At 40.2% G+C, this 24,451-nt stretch overlaps 1 protein-coding gene across 3 annotated transcripts in view; it reads left to right on the forward strand.

The window, feature by feature from the left end:
• Positions 1-18,032, forward strand: part of atp2b1a (ATPase plasma membrane Ca2+ transporting 1a) — a 36,815-nt gene extending 18,783 nt beyond the window's left edge. The window contains exons 6-22 of one of the 3 annotated variants that reach the window (XM_055006487.1): positions 1,331-1,492; positions 1,990-2,028; positions 4,059-4,214; positions 4,465-4,679; positions 4,975-5,217; positions 5,333-5,574; positions 6,196-6,433; positions 7,428-7,607; positions 7,693-7,780; positions 7,909-8,015; positions 8,267-8,458; positions 9,064-9,277; positions 9,393-9,604; positions 9,744-9,851; positions 11,257-11,445; positions 12,068-12,157; positions 14,825-18,032. In XM_055006487.1, coding sequence (XP_054862462.1) covers positions 1,331-1,492; positions 1,990-2,028; positions 4,059-4,214; positions 4,465-4,679; positions 4,975-5,217; positions 5,333-5,574; positions 6,196-6,433; positions 7,428-7,607; positions 7,693-7,780; positions 7,909-8,015; positions 8,267-8,458; positions 9,064-9,277; positions 9,393-9,604; positions 9,744-9,851; positions 11,257-11,445; positions 12,068-12,157; positions 14,825-15,211 — 3,062 coding nt within the window. In that variant the 3' untranslated portion in view covers positions 15,212-18,032. Of the gene's footprint in view, positions 1-1,330; positions 1,493-1,989; positions 2,029-4,058; positions 4,215-4,464; positions 4,680-4,974; positions 5,218-5,332; positions 5,575-6,195; positions 6,434-7,427; positions 7,608-7,692; positions 7,781-7,908; positions 8,016-8,266; positions 8,459-9,063; positions 9,278-9,392; positions 9,605-9,743; positions 9,852-11,256; positions 11,446-12,067; positions 12,249-14,824 lie in introns of all 3 variants that reach the window. The other 2 variants (XM_055006489.1, XM_055006488.1) reach the window with 2 other exon arrangements.
• Positions 18,033-24,451: the final 6,419 nt, after the last annotated feature.

Consider the following 24,451-nt stretch of genomic DNA (forward strand, 5'->3'; position numbering starts at 1 on the left):
CCTGATCAAAATTAATTATATTTGTTATATAATCGTGTCGATCATTCTACCATATAATTAAAACTGTTATAATATTTAATTTATTAATAATATGAAATGTCAAAGGTTTTACTTAAATCTGTTAAGAACTGATTAAGCCACTAACTGGAATTACCTAGGTATGGTTTAGTTGTTCAGAAATTAGCCTATTAAAACTGCAAATTAAATATATTTGAACCCCAAGAATTCAAGAAGTCTTCAGTTTAGTATGCAGCTCCGGTTCTAATGAGAACACACATTTACTTCTAAGGAATAGTCACTATGTAATTAAAAGTAAATTGACGTCCCTTTCCTGCTGCACAGAGTAATCGGTTATCGGTTATCCGACATTCCTCAGATGTAAAGCTGTAACAGTACCTGTTTTCTGTGTAAAGAGGATATTCTATGTTCACAGCGCCCTTTCAACATTGTGTTTGTGCTGTCAGACAGTGTTCTCTTTACTGTTGTACTCAGTTCCCCAGAAAAAAGTGAGCAGAGAAACGCTTTTTGTTTAGTTCAGCTAGCTCTCTACTGGCACGCCTCCAAGACAGAGGAGTGTTGTGTGTGTGTGTGTGTGTGTTTTTGTATACACTGCTACACCACTGCTTTTTGATTTCCCTTAGCACAGTCTATATCCCTTCTGCCATCACTCTGACGATGAAATAAAAGCATCTTCTAATTAACAAAAGCACGAGAGAATTTTAAAATGCTTTCCGCTTCTCTCTTCTCAGCCTCTGGTTTTGTGGCTCTCTTTTATTTTTGCCTGCGTTCTGTTTGGTTATTTGCTTTTTTCTGTATCTTTCTGGCTTTCTGTGTCTTGAGAGGAATGTAGAGCCAGAGATGCAACCCTGCTGTAGTCTCTCACGATTCCATTAATTCACCCGGTCTGACTTACTGTTTGATTAAAGGCTGCTGATTAAGGGTTGGGAGGGTATGTGCATTAGTGACTGCGTTTCATTTTCTTCACTTTCCAGTGCATCATTCTTTTGTATTTGTTGCCTGTGTTTGAAAACCTGCCACTATTTTTTCCTTTCTTGTGTAAAGCTGAGTATACCACTTGAAAGCTTGGCTAAACCACCTTCTCAGCAAAAGAATCTAGCTGAGCATTTTCATCTCAACCAACATAGGAAAGGCAGAGCAACAAATAAGTATAGAGAAATATATTTGGTTAAGGATAAACCTACTGCCTAAAGAGAAACACTGTAGAAGTTGTAAGTATAGCGAAGCGTTGCAAATGTCATTTAGTTTAAGTGTTTTTACCTTTTTTTCCTACTTCGTTTACTGAAATTTTGTTTTCCTTCTCCTTTCAAAGGCACCCATGTAATGGAAGGCTCAGGGAAAATGGTGGTCACTGCAGTGGGTGTCAACTCTCAAACTGGAATTATCTTCACTTTACTCGGGGGTGGCGAAGATGATGACGACGACGAAGAGGAGAAGAAAAAGGAAAAGGAGGAGAAGAAGAAACAGAGAAAAAGTTAGTACACTCCACTACATGTTGACCAAGCTATTTTTATTAGTACTGAGCAACGAGCCCAGCATACAAACACATACACAGGTGGACATGTTTGCACAGACATTTTTTATTTCCTACCATTTTTGTGCTGCACAGACAGATTTCATCATCTCCTAGAGACTTTTGAAAGCAAAAAGGTGTATTTTAGAATTGTATGCACACTAAGAACACTGTTTTGACTATGTTTTATCTTGAACAATTTGTCATTCAAGCAGTAGTTCAGTGATGACAGTTGATGATTAAATTATTCGACTTAGTGTTACAGCTCTTCTTACGAATATTATGCAAGTTCTGCTTGTTTAAATCTGAAAATTATAACAGTGAGAATGATTGGATTAATATGAAGAGAACATTTGTGTACCATATATAGATTATTGCTTTATAATAATTCAGGGTTTTTACTCTGCCTTACAATTTTATACTTACTACTACTAACTCCATGCTGCATTTTTCCACAGACAAAAAGCAAGACGGATCTGTGGAAAATCGTAAAAAAGGTAAGTTACTTGCCCACACACGCACACGCTGACACACACAACCTTATATAATTGTCTCGCATCTTAGCGCCTACCTACAGGTATTAGCCCTTAGATTTGTCAGTGTCTCCCTACCCATTAAACAGAGCTGCGTGTATGTCAAAGCCTCAGTCTGTTAATAATTGGCTACATTGGTTTTATGCAAGTAATGAGGAGTTGCATATTTTTACATGACCCCATGTCGCTGTATACTTAGTACGGGCTGCTTGGCTATCTATTGTACTGTCTGGCCCTCCCTTCTGTCTCTCTCTCCTCTTTTCTCGTCTTTCCCTGGCACATTGCGCTTTGAGCAGCAGGTGCTACTGAATCCAGTTATAGCGATTAGTGATGAGGAGATTAAAGCCATGCAACAATTCTGGGGCCAGAACATCTGGTTTCCCACCCATCTCGCTCTCTGACTCTCCCTCAGGCCCCCACAATTGCATTTCTATTGATGTCCCAAACTGAAATATTCAGAGTCCCACTGTAAGACTTGCCCCGGTGCAGTTTCAGGCTGACAACAATGATAATAAAGGCAGTTGAGTGATAACTTAGCCAGCTAGCCTAGCTTGTAGTCCTGCTGGGACATTATGATCAGTAGTGTTTGGGTTTGTGACCACAACCCTGGCACTGGTCCCTGGTGCACAGATTCCCTCTGCCTGCCAGGAATCAACAGTAATCCTTTAGACTGAGATTACACCGACCATGTAAGTGCAGAGCAAGCTACAGTCCACAGCAGCTGCAGTAGCCCAGTGTTCCTGCTACATACATTCACTCACAATATCATGCTTCTGTACATAGCATCATACCACAATCTAACCTTCAGCTTAGCCTAATTAGACAAGGGCTGTCTCTGCTTAAAAAAACATTCTATACATTGCACAAAACTAAAATATTCCAAGATAATAAATTAAAATGGTGTGAGTTATCGTGTGGCTGCGGCAGTAGCTTCGTTGCCCAGCACAGCTAATGATTTTATCATGGTGAGTGACACAACAGAGACCAGCCCCTGCTGGCCTGTCTGCCGCCTTTCCTCCTCCTCTTGCCATTAGAGGCTTTGCGTCTCCAAGGTTACCTGGTTAGATGTGGGTTTGGGATTCCCGTTAGTTCTTCCGGCGAGGGAGGGTGGTCCTGTGGGATGTTGAAGGAAAGATGAAAGAGATTTATGGGAATTTAACTGGCAACGACTGCTGTGGTTGCTGTCACAGGAGGAGGAAAGATATCCGTCTAGTTAACCTGTTCTTTAAATCTCTAGGTGTGAGTATGGTAATTGCATTTTCAAATCTTTAAACTAATTATCATCCACTAGAATCACTGCAAACATAATTAGAGTGACATTTCCCAAGTTCCATGGATAAAAGGGAATCAACAAAGCTTAAGTTTTGGCTCATTTGACATCTCATGTCTTCTTGGAAATCACTTTCCATTTAATCAGTCATGTTAAAATATAGTGTTCAATGTTATAATCCTTTTAACATACCTATCATACAGCAGATTTGTTATTCTGCTCTATAACAACGTGCTGTGACTTGTTACCCGCTTAATCAGGTCAGAGTTAGATGGGGAAAAAATCTAGTCATAACTTGTTATTGATCTACTTGGTTTTTGTAATCTTGAAAATGTTTGTTCATTTAAAAGTGAGATGCAAAATAAGGTCTATTTGTTCACAGGTGTAATGTTGAGAATAGTGTTTTTATTTCAGGTCTTGCAAATGTGTACAAATAGGCAAATTAGATAAGCTTTATGTGGTATCTGACTGTAAATGACACCTCCTGTATGTTCTTTGCATTATGCAATTTTATATTTGCTCAGCTGGTTTCATTTCAGTCAAATGCTCTTTTCATAAATCCTAAAATCTGACCTTGTTGGCACATTGTTGCTTTGTATACATATCGAGTTATGTACATCATATTTGTGCACATTACTTGACACAAGTAAATGTACTGGCCAGTACGTTGTTGTAATTGTCAGAGTGTTTCATTTACCAGCTTTATTTGTTGTCTTTGCTGCAGCTAAAGCACAGGATGGTGCTGCAATGGAAATGCAGCCTCTGAACAGTGATGAGGGAGCTGATGCAGAGGAGAAGAAGAAAGCCAACCTGCCAAAGAAAGAAAAGTCTGTTCTGCAGGGCAAGCTGACCAAACTAGCGGTACAGATTGGAAAGGCAGGTGAGTCAGATAAAATCACTTGATTCTGGCATTGCTGAATGCTGTAGATTATAAAACATACTCACTTACTGAGCTTCTATTCTTGTATCCCTTTATTCAATGTGATTTTACTGCCTTTTCTCTAACTTTTTATGATGTTCTCTATTCTCACAAATACTTTCGTTGTAAGTAATATACTGGAAAATTGTCTCCTTTTGGTTAATTAAACATCATCTTTCTTTCTTTTCTCCCCATTTGATGATTACTCCAGGACTGGTGATGTCAGCCATCACTGTTATTATCCTGGTGGTGCTGTTTGTAGTAGACACTTTCTGGATCCAGAATCTGCCCTGGGTCAAGGACTGCACGCCCATTTACATCCAGTTCTTTGTGAAGTTCTTCATCATTGGTGTCACCGTTCTTGTGGTGGCTGTTCCCGAAGGCCTGCCGCTCGCTGTAACAATCTCCTTGGCCTACTCTGTTAAGGTAAAGTCTCTTAGCCAACTTAGCCGTGCCAGGAATGACCAGCTTACACTTCAGCTTATTAAAACTAGCATGCCAGGCCGTTAAGATTTGGCTAAGTGATACCCTAAAGCCAAGCTCTGATCCCCTTTACTGATGTTGTTACCCAACAGAGGGCTTTGCTCAATCAAGGAGCTATTCATTTCTGCTATATAGCCTCTGCACGCATGCTTTTGTCATACAAGATAAAAATGCATTGAGCACAGATAATTCCAGCATAGTCAATCTGTTTTTGTTTTTTTTTTAAATCTTTCTGCAGAAAATGATGAAAGATAACAACCTGGTGCGTCACTTGGACGCCTGTGAGACTATGGGCAACGCTACCGCCATCTGTTCTGACAAGACTGGTACTCTCACCATGAACCGCATGACTGTGGTGCAAGCCTACTTAGCTGAAAAGCACTACAAGAAAGTCCCTGAACCTGAGAACATCCCCTCCTCCACTTTAGACATCCTGATTCTGGGCATTGCAGTCAACTGCGCCTACACTACAAAGATCATGGTAGGTTTGTGAAAAGCAATGTGGCACTAAAAATATGTTGCGCATGATTATTGCCATGTTTGGCTTTAGGAGCTAACATTAGTGACTGCATGCTTTCTTTTTTTGTTTCCTTCAGTCTCCAGAGAAAGAAGGGGGTCTGCCACGACAGGTGGGTAACAAGACCGAATGTGCCTTGCTTGGCTTTTCTACTGACTTAAAACGTGACTACCAGATTATCCGCAATGAGATTCCCGAGGAAAAACTCTACAAGGTCTACACCTTCAACTCAGTCCGCAAATCTATGAGCACTGTCTTGAAGATGGCCGATGGCAGCTACCGTATGTTCAGCAAAGGAGCCTCAGAAATTCTCTTAAAAAAGTAAGAAAACTGTTTTTAGCTTTCGTTTTCATTTTACGTGTCCTGTGTTGGATACTTTAGATAGCATGGTTTATCTTTGTAACGGTGCTACTCTTGGGATTTTATGCTGAAGAGACAAGCACTTGTGTGCGTGACTAAATTTGTCCTTATAATTATTCTACTCAATGAAAGGGTATTCCGTAGTTTTTTATTTGTTCCAGCTGGCCAGACTTTGCAGTAAATGATATGTGTAATGGCTTAAGCAGCTAAGAAGTTCAAGTGCATCCCACCCAAGCCCCTTACGTTGCGACTTAAAAACGCTGAGAAAATGAGCCGGTAACAACTCTGTAAGCCTCTTAACCAAGCAGGCTTCTTTTTAACCCACAGAGGACTTAGTCTAACTTCTTACTACTGCAGCTCACCATTCAAATACTTTGTCTTCTCCTCTTCCTTTATCTAATCTAAATGACTTTTTACATTTTCGAGTCGGTACTTATCTCCTGCTTCATCCATGTTTCTCAACTTCCATCACCCTTAATGACTTTCTTCCTTTGGTATTTCTCCCTCCTACACTTGTTTCTTTTTTCTTTTTGCACTCTTCTCTACATTTATATTTTAATATCTCCCCTTTTCACCTCCCAGGTGCTATAAAATCCTGACAGCAAATGGTGAGTCAAAGGTGTTCCGCCCACGAGATAGAGACGACATGGTTAAGAAAGTGATCGAGCCCATGGCCTCGGAGGGCTTGAGGACCATCTGCCTTGCATACAGAGATTTCTCTGCCGCTGACGGTGAGCCTGACTGGGACAATGAAAATGACATCCTCACTGGACTGACTTGCATCTGCGTAGTGGGCATTGAAGACCCTGTGAGACCAGAGGTTAGTGGTTACATCACTGTAATCGTTGGGAGCGAGATTGACCCTAAAATTGTGCTGCATGTGTCACAGTTGGATACATTTTGCTGGATTTGCTTGTGCATATGCTATAAATACAAATATCAGTCACGATTTTACCAATGTGAGCGCTTGTTACAAAACTGTCTTCAAGGTACACTTTAACCAGAAATCCAGTGCTAAAGATAAACACATAGCAGGACAACTGAGGCATTTGACAGTTTTTTTTAGCTGCACAGTTTGCAAGATCAAGCAGCCCTGGGTTCTCCTTTTGGTTTGTAGGTCTGCACAGCTGTTTTAATCACTTTCATGCATCATACAACATCCATAACCCAGAGATGGGTTACCCACAAAAAAGAAGCAGTTTGTATAATACTGTCTAACCACTGGAATGAAAATGCAGATGTCATAGAGAGGAGAGAGACACGATGTCTTCTTCTATTTCCTAACTTATTTAACCATTTGACAAGCACTTCTGCAGAACTATGCTGACAGCTTAATGGGGCTCCCTCCACTTTTTCTAAGTGAAGGAAATAGACTGAGTGATGCGCTGTCAGCCATTTTTTAATGATGCTTGCCATCACTGCATGCCAATACTGGAGTAATAATATTGATAATTCAGAAGGAGTGGTTCCACAGTGAGACAAGAAGATTAATGTGTGAAAGAGAAGCAGATCATTAGCTTGCAAAATGATCAGCTGTCTCTTTATTTTGGCTTCTTGCCATGTTGTGCTGGACAGGTGAATCAGACATCAAGCTTGTTTGCTGGGACCTATGCATGAGGTTTGGGAGACACTTTATAAAAGCAGTGAGAGCTGTGGAGTTTGATATTCCTCGTGATGACTTCACAAATAGTGAATCATTTGATTAAATGTTGAAAAACAAGATTTGATTTGAGCCTGGCTCTCATTTTGAAGTCTCTAGTGACATGCAAAAATAACAATAATTTCCTCCTCTTTTGTGTTTCCGTTTCCTTTAGGTCCCAGATGCTATCAGGAAATGCCAACGTGCTGGCATCACAGTACGGATGGTGACTGGGGACAACATCAACACAGCCCGAGCCATCGCTACCAAGTGTGGCATCCTACAGCCCGGAGATGACTTCCTCTGCTTGGAGGGAAAAGAGTTCAATCGCAGGATACGCAATGAAAAAGGAGAGGTAGGCCACAGCAAAATACTGTACCTCAGAGACTGTTAAAAATGTTCTGTTGGGATTCTATTTGGGTTTTGTCTCGTGTTTCTAGATTGAACAAGAACGCATTGACAAGATCTGGCCCAAACTACGAGTACTGGCTCGCTCTTCCCCCACAGACAAACACACCTTAGTAAAAGGTAGTTATGGTTTTCTGATGTGGATAAAAATGAATCAAGTGTACTGTGAACAATCTAGGGACACTAGATTGTTTGTTGTTTTATGCTCTAGAGGTTTCACTTTAAATATTCGTGTTTTTCCATTCTAGGTATTATTGACAGCACAGTCATAGAGCAGAGACAAGTAGTAGCAGTGACAGGAGATGGTACAAATGATGGTCCTGCTTTGAAGAAAGCTGATGTTGGCTTTGCCATGGTGAGTTTTCTGTTTATTTTCTTAAATGAGAGTTGAGGTCCAGTCATAAATATAATCCAGCTAATTTTTTACCTTCAACATCCCACTCTGGTCGGTATTCCATGACAACCTGGCAGTCAACTAGAAAGAAGCCAAAACAGTATTTGCTAACAGTTACTTCTGGGAAATGATGCCACACAGAAACATGTGAATGTTAAATATCACGTGACCAAATGCAGAAAGATCCTTGATCATCATCTTGTTGCCTCCAGGGTATTGCTGGGACAGATGTCGCCAAGGAGGCATCCGACATCATTCTGACTGATGACAACTTTTCCAGCATTGTCAAAGCTGTCATGTGGGGACGAAACGTGTACGACAGCATCTCCAAGTTCCTCCAGTTTCAGCTAACTGTCAATGTGGTGGCTGTCATCGTAGCATTTACAGGAGCCTGCATCACACAGGTTAGCACCAACATATTCTGTGCCTCTTTGTTTAAAAAAAAAAAAACAACACACAGATTTCTAACTAGAAGACATGGAATTTCTTAAACTTTGGGAAGTTATGTTCACTGTCAGAGATTGGTGAGGTTCTCAAATCATCACATCCTTAAGAAGATATGGCAATAAAGTCCAAGGGGAAATAGTGATTTGTAAAATCTTTTGATTGCCAAAATGTTGCATATTAGTTTTAAATATTCTGCTTATTTCTCAGCTTAGATTGTCTTGATTTACATAGAGATCCTGTCCTGTAACCGTAACTCCTCATCTTTTGGCAGCATTTGTAGGTGTACTGAAACCAAATGGCTGTCATTCCGCTCTGAGCAATTTTTCCACTTGCTATTAGTCTTAACGTGCATATCAAAATACACAGTCCTTAGTGCTGTCACACTGCCGAAGTTTATAAACATGCACTAGGTTATAGAGCAAGCAGCAAAATAATTTGATTTCCACATGCATGCAGGTTCGTGCCGATTAAAATTTCTTTACTGGGTGCTCTAAATCTTGATGATATTTAACATATTGAGGAACTATAACCTGATCTTCGGTGCCTCACTCTCTGCCCCCAGGACTCTCCACTGAAGGCAGTACAGATGTTATGGGTCAACCTGATTATGGACACCTTCGCCTCACTAGCTCTGGCCACAGAGCCCCCCACAGAAGCCCTGCTGCTAAGGAAGCCATATGGCCGCAACAAGCCTCTTATCTCTCGCACTATGATGAAGAACATCCTGGGTCAGGGAGTGTACCAGCTAATCATCATCTTTACACTGCTCTTTGCTGGTAAGAAGCTCCTCTATATCTGAAGATCTCTGTGTACACTGCAGTGGTGTGCTATGATTTTATTTGTGTGTTTGTCCTGAGGGAGTCCATCTCTTTATTTGTGATTTCTCTGTAGGAGAGAAAATGTTTGACATTGACAGCGGCAGGAATGCACCGCTCCACGCGCCCCCCTCAGAACACTACACCATTGTCTTCAATACCTTTGTAATGATGCAACTTTTCAATGAGATCAACGCCCGAAAGATCCACGGTGAAAGGAACGTCTTCGATGGCATCTTCAACAACCTTATCTTCTGTAGTATTGTATTTGGTACCTTCATTATCCAGGTAAAATACACCGAGTTACTGGCTAACACAAGTTTTTTTATTGATATGGTGGTAACTCATTTTAACCATCTAACCTTAATCCAAGCCATCGACCTGCAAATGTTCCAATCCAACTCTGTCTCTCTCCCTGCTATTCTAGATTGTCATAGTGCAGTTCGGAGGGAAACCATTCAGCTGCGTGGCTCTGACCATTGACCAGTGGTTGTGGTGCACTTTCTTAGGCTTTGGCTCCCTTCTATGGGGACAGGTAGGGCAATACAGCCGAGCATCACCTTCTACTTGGTTGCATGCAAAAATATAGTAAGACACTGCCCCCGTGTGTTGGAATTAGTGTAGTGTGTGCCTCACAGTGGCAAAGAATTCTAACAGAACAGTATGTTCTACTGCTGTGAAAAGATGGATATACATTTTCTATCTGGATAGCAACTGAACATTTGGTCACTGTTTCAAATATATTTCACACTGATGATTTGTTTTCCTGTAAATGACACTAATAGCTGCATTTCTATCATTGGTTATTTAGTTTCAATGATTTTCAATTTTTATTTTAAGGATTCTTTAAATGTAGAAATTTAAAATAATGCTATGTATGTTATATTTCAAGTTTTATTTTAGAATTGACTTATGTTGGCCATATTAGTGTATTTATTCTGGTTGTATTATTTGTATAAATTATTGCCTTGTCAAATGGAGGTTGAAATTGAACTGTTGTTGATTATTCTTAATGAATATTTGTTATGTACCTTGGTCTACTCCTTGGAAAGCAGTTCTGGAAGTCATTTGATGCGTAATCTGTTAGTGAGATGGTAAAAAGGCTTTTTTTGTTTTTATAAACTACAACATTTTCTCATTTATAAAACAACCAATCCAATTTACCAGCTGCATTGGCATGGCATTGACTGCGTGTTTAGTCTGTATGGTAAACACTATATGGAGATGTTAACAAGATAAAGCAATGCTTTGATTTTCACCAAAGGAGGTCTTTAATAAGTAGACAGATTTTGTTACTCTGAAGTCCCAGAGATCTCTCCATCAAGTGAGTCTCTGTCTGAGGTTCACTCATGTTTTACTTTGCTTCCATCAGTCTCTCTTCAGATTCTCTGCCTCTTCCGCAAACAGTCTCTCTTCTTTTGCCAAGTAGTATTGCCAGGGTTACTCCAGTTGTTACTTTAACTGTAAATTTATCCTTGTTTTTCCTGGAAATTTCAGACCCAGTAGCAGACAGAATTGTATAGTGAAAGTGTGGCGCAGAGGAATCAATCTGTTCAATGATGGTGTCATTATTCTACAGCTGTTACATTGTGCAATCAACATTTATTTCATTGTGATAACTTCAAAAATACTCTGCGGATGTGGTGATAGTGCATATAGCTGCTGATAATTGTCAGGTGTCAGTACACAGCCTTTTTAGATACGCACTAAAGAGCAAAACGTTCATTTTGGTGCCTCAAAACAAACAAAATGTCATCACACTGAATGCCTCACATTTACTAGTTGACAGGACAGCTAATTTTAGGGTCACTGTATGCTTAATGTCTGTGCTGTACCCAAATATAGTTAATTACGCAATTAAGAAAAGCTACCTACCTACGCTGAAGATGGCACCTTTGTCATAAATTGGTGTTGCTCATATACATTCTTTTGTCCTCCAGGTAATCTCCTCAATACCCACCAGCCGCTTAAAATTCTTGAAAACAGCAGGCCACGGCACCCAGAAAGAGGAGATTCCAGATGAGGAGCTGGAGGAGCTGGAGGACATGGATGAGATTGACCACGCTGAACGGGAGCTGCGCCGAGGCCAGATCCTCTGGTTCCGAGGCCTCAATCGCATCCAAACTCAGGTAAAAACCAACGTAGTTTCATGTGTATCACTCCACACTGCACCAACACGAAGGGAATCAAAAGCCATAAACCCTTTAACTGTCTATTGCTCCTCCAGCTTAAAATCTGTTTTGTTCTCTCTCTCGGCACTCTTAAAGAATGGCTTGTGCCCTAAAAACAAAAAGCCCTTTCTCTCGTCTTTTTCTGTTCTGCTTCTGAGCTAAAGCAGATTCATATGCCTATTTCTGACTCCGTCTGAATCTATCTGCTAAAACCCAACTAGTTTGAAGGTACTGATGAGAAGCAAGTGAATTGGATTGGCTGGAAAGCACGATAGAGCAGCTGATTGTTCAAAGACTATTGGCATGGCTATAGCTGGAAGTATGGAAGGATTCTGCAGAGAAAAGAGTGAAAGTGAGGTCAGACCTTGGAGTCAGCTCCCTCCTATCAGTGCCTTTAAACCCAATCATCCCCCTTTTCCTCTTTCTTTTAACTATAATGCCTAAAGCCAATTTCGAAGTGACATTTTCTATGGTTACTGGTGCCTTTTCTTTATTTTTTCTCTCTTTTCTCTCTCCCCTGGCTGTGTTGTGTTTTATTTCCTCTGGGCTTTCTCCTGTCACGCTGTCTGATTCTTTGCAGATGGATGTAGTGAGTGCGTTCCAGAGTGGAACTTCCTTTCAGGGGGCTCTAAGGCGGCAGGCCTCCAACTCCAGCCAACAACAGCACGATGTAACCAATGTTTCTAGCCCTACACATGTAGCCTTTTCTACTACTACCACTACTGCCACTGCCGCCAACACCGCTTCTGCCACTGTGGGGTGTGAGTGCGTGTTCTCCTCTAGTGCATGAGACCTTTTTTTTTTTTTAAATTTCTTCTTCTCTTCTAACATCTTCCTCCTCCACTCTTCTTCTCACCTAACGTTGACACTTTGACTCTCTCATGCTTCTCCTAATGTGCCCCACTGTATTCTTAAAAAAAAAAAAAAAAAAAAAAGACACCAAAACCACATCTTCCATATTGCTTTGATAACACTGCTGTATATATATGTACCCTGTAACCAGGTCGCTTCCAGCGTCAAGGTGTTTTCTCTGTGTCATCATGTTTTCTGTTCTGCTTCTGCTTTGGTCTCACAAATGTGAACATTTTACTGTTATCTCAGAGGGGGAGGGATGATGTGTATTTACTACTTGATTACAAAAAAGCTATATTCTGGATTGACAATCACCAGGTGTGTCTGCAGCTGCGTCAGTCTGCCGTGTGCCTCTGTAGCACTCATGGGTCGTTGTAGCAGCTCTCTAGTCCCTAGTCGGGTAAATGTTTTGAGTATATGCCCATGATCACGGTCTAAAGACGATAGAGACAAACCATGACATGGACCTCTGTGAGAAAATCTAGTGTCAGTGGATGTCTTTGTCAGTCAGTGGTGCAATAATGACCCTTTCTTTTCCAGCTGTGGCTTTTTTTGGCAGTTATCAAAGAAAAAGAGGGTGTTTTAAGAGCTCGGAAGAGGCTCCAGTGGTAACAATATGCTGCAGTTAATATGGTGCAGTTTGTTGGTGTGTTTGGATACAAAGCTGTACATACTTTTTCAAGGACTGGCAGCCTATTACACCGTGCCATTCGTCCATTTACTGAAGATCGCTATGTCGGACACGGATCATTTGATGGTGGTATTTCCAAAGGCCTTCCTCTTTACCGTGCCCTTACAAGGAGTTTGTGCCTGCTCACGATGACTCTTTCTCTCTTTCAGATCTCACCAGACACATCATCTGACCAGCAGCAGATTTGAAATGTCTTACAGATGTCACAAAGAAAGAGCTTAATGGAATAAATGACTGTGCTCTTGAATGTAAACATGTGGGACTTTCCCAGACACATTAACGGCAGTTCCAATGTTGTTTTTCCCTACCATATTGAAAAATGATGCGATGCTACAGTAATTTTTAGGTCTCTGTTTTAGGTGAACTCTCCTGGGCCTGGCATTTATGGGCTGACGGGTGCTTCCCTGCTAACCTCTAAACTTTTTCCTTTCAGATGCTCTTTAAAAGAGTGTTTCTTTGTGTTTCTCTGTGTGAATACTTGTTGGTTGGCAGAATGTGCCCACATGGCAATGTGTTGCCAAAATGACTCGAAAAACAATGAATGCCACTGACTCCCCACGTATTCTTCTTTAGATTCTGTGAAATGTGTCATGGGCTATACTCAAAGGTTTACTACCATTGAAACACAAGGTAGCGCCGCGCTCTGCATGGGTTCAAAGTCTCTGGTCTCGTTTGTGAGTTTTCTCTCTTTGTGCTGTTTTTGACATGTATACCAGCTTGTAGACATGCTTGGCTGCCGCAGCTTTTTTGTTTTTATTCCACAAACATAAGCTATAACTGACCACCCCTCTCTTTCTTTCCTGTCTTTCTGTCTCTTGTCGTTCTCTCTTTCTCTGCTCTGTCTCACTCTCTCTCTCTGTCTCTTTCTCTCCTCACTCTTTTCTAAGCATGTCCAACAAACAGTGAACTCTTTTGTCCAGCCTCTGTCCCCTTTTTCTCTTTGGATCTGTTCTTGTATAAAGAACAGCATTCCTCTCGTTTTATTGGTTCCCCTTTTTTGCATTTTGATTATAATCAGAGACAGGCTTCTACCAAGTGTTTTGTGAAGTACTACTACTATACTTACCAAAAAAACCTACGCTGCATCAGGTTTGACTCTGGTTTGTACCCTCCCTGAGACACTGACTCATTCCTGAAGCCACTACTTTACTTCAAGACTAGTTTTTCTCCGAGCACAGTCAAGTGTGAGGTTTGCCTTCACCAGGTGGAAACTTTCTGTCTCTCAGAAAGATTTTGATTTTAAACAACACTCAATTTAAACTGGTTCCGTAGAGACTTTCACATCACTGCAACCTGAAACCTCTCTTATGCCTCGGTTCTAGTTTGAGAGTTTGTGCATTAGCATGTTTTACTTTCTCCTCGGTATTAAAATCAGTCATTTGATTTTCAGTCAGTATGTACTTTGAGAAACATTCAGTTAGTAAGACAGAGAGACAGTGATTCTTCTGAATAATTTTGGCTCCATTTGTTTATAAATGGAACTGGTTTTGTTGCTAACATAGTTTTGGTGATGGGTGAGGACAACAAAGCATCAGGTGATTAGTGTTACTAGTTGTAAAGTTACTACTAGAAATAACTGCATACCTGCACGTGTCGCTGATAGTTTCATCCTCACAGATTTTTGGTTTTGAAGCCCCTTAAACTCACCTATTATTGACCCAATAAAACCTGCGCCCTCGGTTTTTATCTGCAGTGTTATCCGGGTGTTAAAACAAAAGAAATGCACATGTATCATTACCGAATGTGACTAAATATGTGCCCTTCCCACTCCCTGTCCCTTCTTCCTCCCTCCAGATCCGGGTGGTGAATGCATTCCGCAGCTCCATCTCCCTCTATGAGGGGCTGGAGAAGCCCGAGTCGCGAACATCAATCCACAACTTCATGACCCACCCCGAGTTTCGGATAGAGGACTCTGAGCCCCATATTCCCCTCATAGACGACACTGACGCGGAGGACGATGCTCCCACCAAGCGCAACTCCGCCAGCCCCCGCAACGCTACACCCACGCCGCCCTCGCCCTCACCTGCCACCACCGCCGCCCCCACCACGCCGGTCTCTCCCTCCCCAAACCAGAACAATAACGCTGTGGAGAGCAGTAACCACCTCCTCCCAGAGGGCCCCAAATCAGGAAACCCCTCAGCCCCAGGGAGCCCACTACACAGCCTGGAGACCTCCCTTTGATCTGATCCCGCTCCACACGTCACCACCTCTTTTCTACCCGCCACCAAGGAGCTCAACTCAGACAAAACGAAGGAACACTTGGAGAGGAGAGACGAAGGGCTAGACGGAGAGCGGAGTCTTGTGTGAGCTTGGCTTGGGCTGGACTAAAAGAACAGCAGACATTCAGAGGAATGTATGGCTTGGTGTGGATTCTTTGGTCTTCTTTTATTTTTTTTGGTTCTTATTAATACCCCGCTGCAACACAAGGACTGTCTTCACCCCTCCCTCCATTTGTTTTTCTCGGTAACAAGGGGTGATTATAAACTCAGATTGAAAGTGACCTGTTTTTATTATTCTATTATTATTACTATTATTTTAATTGAGAAGGGGAGGTCCTCCTCCTGGCTTGAAGATCGTCTGTAAGAATTTTGAAAGAACCTTTAGCTTCTCTTTTATCTGAATGGTGTTGTATATTTATCTCTTTGGCCCTTGCTCATTCAAAACTTATTTCTGCTCCATCGGCTGTTAATATTTTGAGTTATTTATGTTTTTGGAAAAAGCAGGTCTGTTTACAAAGTTTGTAGATACTTTTTTTTCTGTTTGTAGGCAAAAGAGCTTCCTGATGTATGATGCAGAAAACCGGGACAGAATAAAAAATGAATGAGAGGATTATTTCAGATACTGCTGTATTTTCAGGAAAAAAGGGTGTTTCTATTGAAACTTAACTATTTTTGCCTGCAAGTTTTATTTGTTATATATTTGTAGATAAATATAGAACCTTCTAGCCAAACCGATAAACACTAAGGCTTGTATAGAAAAGAGGTCCATCGGACAAGGTGTTTCCACAGGCGACGGGGCGGGAAAGACAATTAGGGCCTCTGTCCACTAACATTGCTATAAATATTTACTTCTTCCATTTCTTCGATAGTTTTCATGTGCACAAAACCTTCTGGAGTTCTGGATTCTCTTATGTTGTGTTCAAGAATTTCCACATGTTGAAAGGTTCAGTCATTAAAGGGAGTGTAGAAATTACCCAGGCCCGTATTTAACAAGCATCTCGCCAGGAGTCGTGCTGGAAGTTGGACGAGGAAACAAAGTTTTGCCTCCGAAGAGTCAGACATGAGGTCCTTATGAAGCCTCCTACAGTCTCAGCAAGAAGTAGAAGTTCTCCTTTTAGATTTGTGGAACCATAAAATATCTTCTTGTGGTAGTTGATGGAGATAATTTCATGCAGGAAAGAGAAAACAGCTTCACTTGTGGGTGTATGAGACGCTAATTTATGCATGTTGAGGCTAAAAATGCTTTTCTTTCTTTCTTTTTTTTACAACTTTAGTTCAAACTAGCGCTGTATTGTGAGCTACTAAACCAGTGCGTCTATTTATTTTTCAGTAAGACGTTCATATAGACGAAACATGAATGTGCCTTGGCTACTATAATAATTTAGATGTTCTTGGTCCCATCATTTTACCGCCTTCAGGAAACTTCTTACTGATAAAATACTTCTACAGCTAAAAACAGGACCAAATATGCCTCATTCTTAACATTTTGGGTTGGTTAGGACTGATTTCCTCCCTCTGGATGCTTGATAAATATGGACCTTGGTCATCTTTTTTTTTTTTTTTTGAAAAATGGTGCATTTTATTTCTGTTTTTCTCCATAAAATGTTAGCCCCCTGCCAATGTACAATACTGATATTTGTTTACTCAGGCATAGAAAGAGTATTTAATTTAAAAGGAATCTATAAAGAAGAGAACCTTTTAACTTCAGACTTTGTGTATTTAGATAGCAAAACATTGTCTTGGTCAAAAAGCAAGTGAATTATTTTCATATTTCATTCTCTTTAAGCTCACACTAAAATTTCATTTTACTCCTCCGATTTCAGGTTTGTTGGCATTTTAAAAATCAAAAATCAAATGGGGGGAAAAAAAATCCTTTCCCCCCCCTTTAACCCTGTCCATAAGACTCCTTTCACTATAAATAAATGTTGCTGCATTTGGTTTGTTTGTAAAATATTTTTGACACCTGATGTACTGGAAACGCTAAAGAATTGGACATGTGCATTTTTCAAGAATAAAGACTAGGCATACACTGGTATCTATCTGCACAGGGTACTTTATTTCATAGCGTTCCTTGGGGAAAAAGAATTTTGATACAAATCGTAATTAAAAAAAATGTACCTTTGTATTTTTATGACAACACTGATGATACCTTTCATCACACTAAACCAATTTTGGATGATTTGACACCAATCACGTTACACGGGGAGGGTTTTGGCCACTAAAAATGTGTTTTGTTCTGGAATCTTCATCTCAGGGTGCAAATGATGTGAAAGAGAACAGGCCTCTTTTATTTTGCATATTAACACACTTCATTAAAGGTTTGGGATGGTGCTTGCCAACCACACAGGATAAACTCGGGCAGCCGGCTGCAGATTCTTCCTGCAGACCACCTGGCCGACTTCACCTGTCAGGCCGTGGACAGGGAGGGAGGCGGAGATGTTAAATCGCAGCGTTCTCTGAGGGAATAGTTTGTTTCCTTGTTTTACAGATGACAAAATAGCAGCTAGGATTGCATACAAAGTGAGAAATTTGGAAAAAAAAAAAAAAAGGCAAGAGGAATCCATGTGAGGAGTTTGTTCTGTAGCTTCTTCCTGTAATGGGAATGAATGTTTTTCCATCTGTTTTATGGATTATTATTTTTTTATCTTTTAACATTTGGAAATAAAAGTACTTCATGTCTGTTTATCTTGAGCATTTTAAATGGATATCGTGATTGGATTTACATTTGAAACTTGTCGAGTAATGTGTATGGTTTTTAAAAATAAAAAATGTATTTAGCCTAACTGCAGGGCCATGTTTTTCATTTGTTGTGCGGTATTTATTTTATTATAGCTGTGCACTTTAAAACGTGGAGGCTGCGGAGTGCAAAGCGCACAAGCAGACTTCTTTCAGAAAGAGGATTTCCTCACGAGAGAACTGAATATCTTCCAAATGTTACCATTAGATTGAAGCTGAAGAACAGCTGGTAAGCTGGTTTTAAATACAGTGTTCACTAATATAGTTTACACAAACAAATCCCATCTCTGTTTTTTTGTCAGTTTACATAACAGTGAAAGGGTTTTTTTGATAGATTTTTGTCCAGTGATCTAAACTATCTCACTTAATTGGGAAGCTTTTAACATTCAGGTTTTGTGGCTGCAACACAGTTGTTTCTTCTAGTTTAATTTAATAGGAGTCACTACTCTACTTTGTGTTTTTCTTTAGAGCTTTTTTGAATATTTAAAAAATGTGAAAAATTGTGCTTCAGTGGAAAATAACTGTATTTTGGTTCAACTCTCATCCAAGGCGCTTCTTTATTCTGTCTGACTGGTGTGGAGTTTCCGGTGTTTATAATCACCCCCAAATTGAGGTGTGGATGTTGGTGAAACCGCCTGGAGAAGGATGTCAGGACGGCATTGTAAGTATGTGAGAAATGGTCAGTTTAACATAGGACTGTGCACTCCCTGGTGCATTGGACTGCTCTGCTTGTGCTTTGGTGTTTCATCCTCAGGGTGAACCAGTTTTTGTCTTACTGTGTTGCTGGGTCTGAAATGCACCAGGATGTTGTGTTTGGAGGAAGTTTTTCCGTCCTTGGTCACATATTTTCCACAACAGATGCAGTATTCAATGGAGTAAAGTCTAGTTTAACAGATTGGCTGTTAATCAGGCAGATACAGAGTCTGACTTTACCTCAACGCAGGTTGCCAGTGAACGTTGCACAATGAATGCTTTGTAGGGGATGTTTGGCACAGCTGTGTCTCCTCCAGCCAGGCCAACTCTTAACTTTTTCTGTGCAGACATGAAGCAGGTAAATGTGCTGGGAAAGCTTATTTACAATATGCAGGTTTAGGACAGCAGTTCAGCAGTGTGTATGGCCTAATGTTTGGGTGTATGTTTTGTTGTACATTCAGCTCAAAGGAAAAGGTAAGAACTTTATTTCTTTTGTCTTCTTGGAACGATGGCAAACAATGTCAGCATTGAGTTTAAAATAGCTAAAAGGGTATTCGCTGGATATTGAATTTATATACATACACACAAATAGAACATGCTGATGTCTTTAATGTATTTGGAACTGTTGATAAAGTAAACAGAAGCAAGATTCTTTGTTTTCTCTGCGAAACACTTTACTTCAAAGTGTGTTATTTGACTAACAACTCAATGAAACACTTTACTTGACGTGTTTATCTGATAGCCCGCTTTTCATTTTTAACAAATAAAGTGACACAGTGTGTGGAGGAAAGTGATAGCAGTTAAGGAACCTGCATTTTGATAAATTTGAACACGCAAACATTTGATCTCTTCAAGATAGTGCTTACAGGTGAAGGTAATATACATTTTTAGTAATTTTCGAACTAAAAAAATCAAGCTTTCACACAGAAACAACACCTTAAAGCACTCTTTGGTATGTTGCAGCCTCAACAATTAAATTTCCATCTCCATGCTTCACAGCTGTTGAGAGGTTCTTCTTCTAAACAGCTGTCTTTGGTCTGCACCAATCATGTCTGCTTTTACTGTTGCCAAATAACTCTATTTTTAAACCATCTGTCCAGAGCACATTATTTCAAAAGGCCTGCTTTTTGTCTTTATGTTTATTGTAGTTTTACTTTATTTTTCTTTTTGAACAGCAAGGGCTTTTTGGTGACACGCCTCCCACGCATGTCAGAATTTTTCAGTCTGATTGTACTTGCACTTGCAAAAATTACTTGTAGATCCTGTCATGATTTTTTTTTGCATCAAATGCTAAACTATTCAGCAGAGTTTTCTGGTTCGGCCATTCATTTTGAAACATGCCTCTATTTTCTTTACAGTAGAATAATTTGGAGATCTGTTTAAATCTGTCACCAGAGTCACAGGCGTAGGGCTGTAATTACTTTCCCCCAAGAGGCTGCTCTGTTTTTTTGTTTATTTAAATTATGAAAATAGCAACAAAATGTCAATTCTATTCATCATTTTTTTGGAGTATGTTATGTTTATTAAATGGCACAGCTTCAAAAACTATTAAGTTTTCAGATATATTGACAAGACCAACAAATGCCATGGGATGTACTCATCTTTTCACACTACTGTGAAAATTTAAATATGTTAAGGAGTAGAACACCTTTAACCAACAATAAACCTAATCTGTATCAGACGCTTTGTAAGGGCAGCAGCTAACACTTATTTTCACCCTCAAGCTGCAGGTAATTTTCTAGATTATTCATTACATCACTATAAAATGTCAGAAAATTGCGTCAGAAAATTTCATTTTTCCAAAGTCCAAGCCAGCAGGCTTGACTTGAAGACAAGAGGAGTAAACGTCTTTATATCTTAACGGTCCATGTATGGATCTGGTAGCTGGATTTTCCGTTTTGAAACGGGTATTGAAAAACTAAAAAGGAGTGGTTATTTGATTTTCGTTTTAAAATACAAAAAATAAAATTGAAATACAAGGCGTTTTTCCTTTTCATTATCAAAAAGGGATATACGATTTTTTTTAAAAATGCTTTGATTTTCGTTTTATATTTAGGACAACAAGAAAGTAAAATCAGTAACAGACAGAAACGAAAAAAGGTCAGTTTTTCATTTTCTGAGACCGGAAGTGGTCATCAGCAAGTGTGGAGCCAAGCAGAGTACGGTGCATAGACTATATATACATTTTTTTTTCGTTAGTTTTCATGGTCAAAATGAGAGATCAGGTGGCCGATCTTAAAATAAATCAATATTGATTTTTTTATAGACCGTTAAAGTTTTGCGAAGCCAGGGGGCGGGGCTACTTGATTGACAGTCCGGTCTGGAACGATTGACAGGTTCTATGGAGGAGGCAACAGAGACTCTGTTCTCCTCCTTTGGATTAATTCTGATATAACAACTGTTGGTTTATTTATCGGTGCAGCAGCACAACATTTTCCACAGGCACTTTTCCTGCCCGTTGGCTTGTTTTAACCAGTTTTCTGCCTTCGGCTGATTCTACCAGCAGACACTGAAAGGACTCTCATAGTTCAGTAAGTAAATGTTTACTTTCGTATCGGTACTGCTTTTAATGCAATTTATATGCAACTTTAGTGTCAGATGTAATGTGTGCCATGCACTCCAGATGTTGGTGGAGTTTGTTACAGTGTGTGTTGACCAGAGAAGAAAGTTAGCACAGTAAATATTAGCTTTAATGTTAGCGATGCTAACTGAGCTAGCTGCTCAGTCGTAGCCTGATTAAAGCTAACGTAGCATCAAGCTAATGTGTTGAGTTTCATGTAAACAGCTGAAGTGTGTTGTGTTCCTGTAATGTGGTTCATTAGGTTCATAAAACTGTGGCTGGTTGACATTAATGTAACGTTCAGGAAACTTAAATGTGATTGAAACAGTAACGTTAATGGTCTCGTTGTCAGTAATCAGTTTTAATTTGTCACTAAAACAGACTGATAGTTTTAAATGACATCAGTTTCATTAATTTGTTGAAAATTGTCTCATTTGTTGTGATGATGCTGCTGATTCATTTAAACCAGATGATCCGTGTTGAAGATACGTTTGCTTCTAGTATCAGAAGCACAAGAAGGAAAATGGAAGTTTAGTTCTGCTACGTCAAAGATTTCAGGAATAAAACAACTAAATGGGTCTTTATGCCTCAAACTTTATTTTACAGTAAAGAAATAATGAAATAATGACAGATAATAAAAATATAAATAGCAGAGAAAACCTGAGAGAATAATTTCCTGAAAAGTCTGTGAAGGAAAAGCAGCTTTTTATCCTGAAAGATCAGAATCAGCTCCAACATCTGCATCTAACAGCATCAAGTCAACCAGAAAGAAAAGAAAAAAGAAAATGACTTCTTTCTGATCACATCTGCTCCGCTGCTCACATTCTGCTGCTGCTCACATTCTTCACATTTATAGTCCACTTTTAAAAGTTCAGCAGACAGGTGCTCTGCTTTGGAGTGTGGCGATGTCGTCGGTGATGTGGAGAGTGAAGTTTCTGTTTCACCCACAGCGTGCTTTAGGGCAGCCGGGTTGGACTTGATGTTTGAAATACTGACCGACAGCTCAGATTTAACTGTCTGTAGTTCCATTTTGATGGGTGTTAAACTTTCACTCAAAGCCGCCAAGAGCTGGGTCTTTAAAATAACCGCCGTCTCGTTACAGAGTGAAAGTAGCAGTTCCTCCTTAAAGTCAGAGATTGCAGCATCTGAGGGCCTCTTCAAACGAACGAAGAAACGAACGGTGGGTGTCAACGGTGTTCACGGTCAGGTCTGTGGTAATACCATCAAAAAACAAAACAGAAAAAAATGTAGATTATAAATCAACATGTAACCAAAGCACTCTGTGTATAACGCCATAGTATAGGATGTAATTCAGAAAATGTCAAAGTATAGTATACTTTTCAAGAGTAACATAGTATGGCCTGAAGTTCATAGTATAGCATGTCGCTCTAAAAACATTATAGTATAGCATGTCGCTCTAAAAACGTCACAGTATAGCATGTCACCCAAAAAACGTCATAGTATAGCATGTCACTCTAAAATTCTCATAGTATAGCATGTCGCTTTAAAAACATCATAGTATAGCATGTCACCCAACAAACATCATAGTTTAGCATGTCGCCCAAAAAACGTCATAGTATAGCATGTCACTCTAGAAACGTCATAGTATAGCATGTCACTCTAAAAACGTCATAGTATAGCATGTCGCTCAAAAAAGTCATAGTATAGCATGTGGCTCAAAAAATGTCATGGTATAGCATGTCGCTCTAAAAATGTCATTGTATAGCATGTCCCTCTAAAAACGTCATTGTATAGCATGTCGCTCTAAAAATGTCATTGTATAGCATGTCCCTCTAAAAACGTCATTGTATAGCATGCCGTCCAAAAAACGTTATCTTATAGCATGTCGCTCTTGAAACGTCATAGTTTAGCATGTCGCTCTTGAAACGTCATAGTTTAGTATGTCGCTCTAAAAACGCCATTGTATAGCATGTCGCCCAAAAAACGTCATAGTATAGCTGTCACCCAAAAAACGTCATAGTATAGCATGTGGCTCAAAAAACGTCATAGTATAGCTGTCACCCAAAAAACGTCATAGTATAGCATGTGGCTCAAAAAACGTCATAGTATAGCATGTCCCTCTAAAAACGTCATTGTATAGAATGTCCCTCTAAAAACGTCATTGTATAGCATAGGGCTGGGCGATATGGCCTAAAAAAAAATATCTCAGATTTTTTCACAAAAAATCCCGATTCACGATTTATCCGATTTTTTTTTCCCCCCAACCTAATCTCTGCACAGAGTCCAGTCTACTTTATGCAAATGAGCTGCAGCCCTCTCCAGGTAAACACACCTGATCGCAGCTGGAAATGCGCCGCATGTGGCATGCTGGTCCGGTTGCAGTGCGTTTCCAGTTGTGATCCGGTGTGTTTACCTGGAGAGGGCTGCAGCTCATTTGCATAAAGTAGACTGACTTCTACTTTATGCAAATTGGATGCAACGTGCGGTGATTCCACGCATCGTGAAACTGTCCTCAAACTTCTAAACTAGGCGTTGGTGACCTAAAACAAGGACAGATTCAGCTGCTGCAGATTATTTCTCGCTTCAAATGCTTTCAGAAATACTTTTCACTGAAGTGTTTTTTGAAATAAAAGTACAATTTGTGTTTATCTGACTTGTCTGCAGGACTGTCCAGCTGAAAGCTCGGTGACGTCACCACTAGGCGGCCTGCTGTTGCTCAGTGCTGTCATGTGACCATGTTGTGGTCCGCTAGTGACCACCGTCCGTGTGATTTTCAGATGTGGTGCGTTGCCGTGGGGGGAAATAGCATCGAGTGGACACGCGCCTTTAGATCTGCACCGCTCGCCGCCATGTTGTTTGTGTATCAAGCGCGAGGGTGAGGGGGGCGCACTCTGAACTACGGGAGCCCAGCGGGAAGGCGTTGATGGCGGATGTTGATGAGAAAATCGATTTTCATTAAAACAAATCGACATTAAGTACAAACTCGAATTAATCGCTAAAATCGATTTATCGCCCAGCCCTAGTATAGCATGTCGTCCAAAAAACGTCATCTTATAGCATGTCGCTGTTGAAACGTCCTACTATAGCATGTCACTCTAAAAACGTCATAGTATAGCATGTCGCTCTAAAAATGTCATAGTATAGCCTTTGGTTCAACAAACGTCATAGTATAGCATGTGGCTCAAAAAACGTCATAGTGTAGCATGTCACCCAAAAAACGTCATAATATAGCATGTCACCCAAAAAACGTCA

Source organism: Amphiprion ocellaris, chromosome 21 (genome assembly GCF_022539595.1).
Source record: "Amphiprion ocellaris isolate individual 3 ecotype Okinawa chromosome 21, ASM2253959v1, whole genome shotgun sequence".
Taxonomy (NCBI): domain Eukaryota; kingdom Metazoa; phylum Chordata; class Actinopteri; family Pomacentridae; genus Amphiprion; species Amphiprion ocellaris.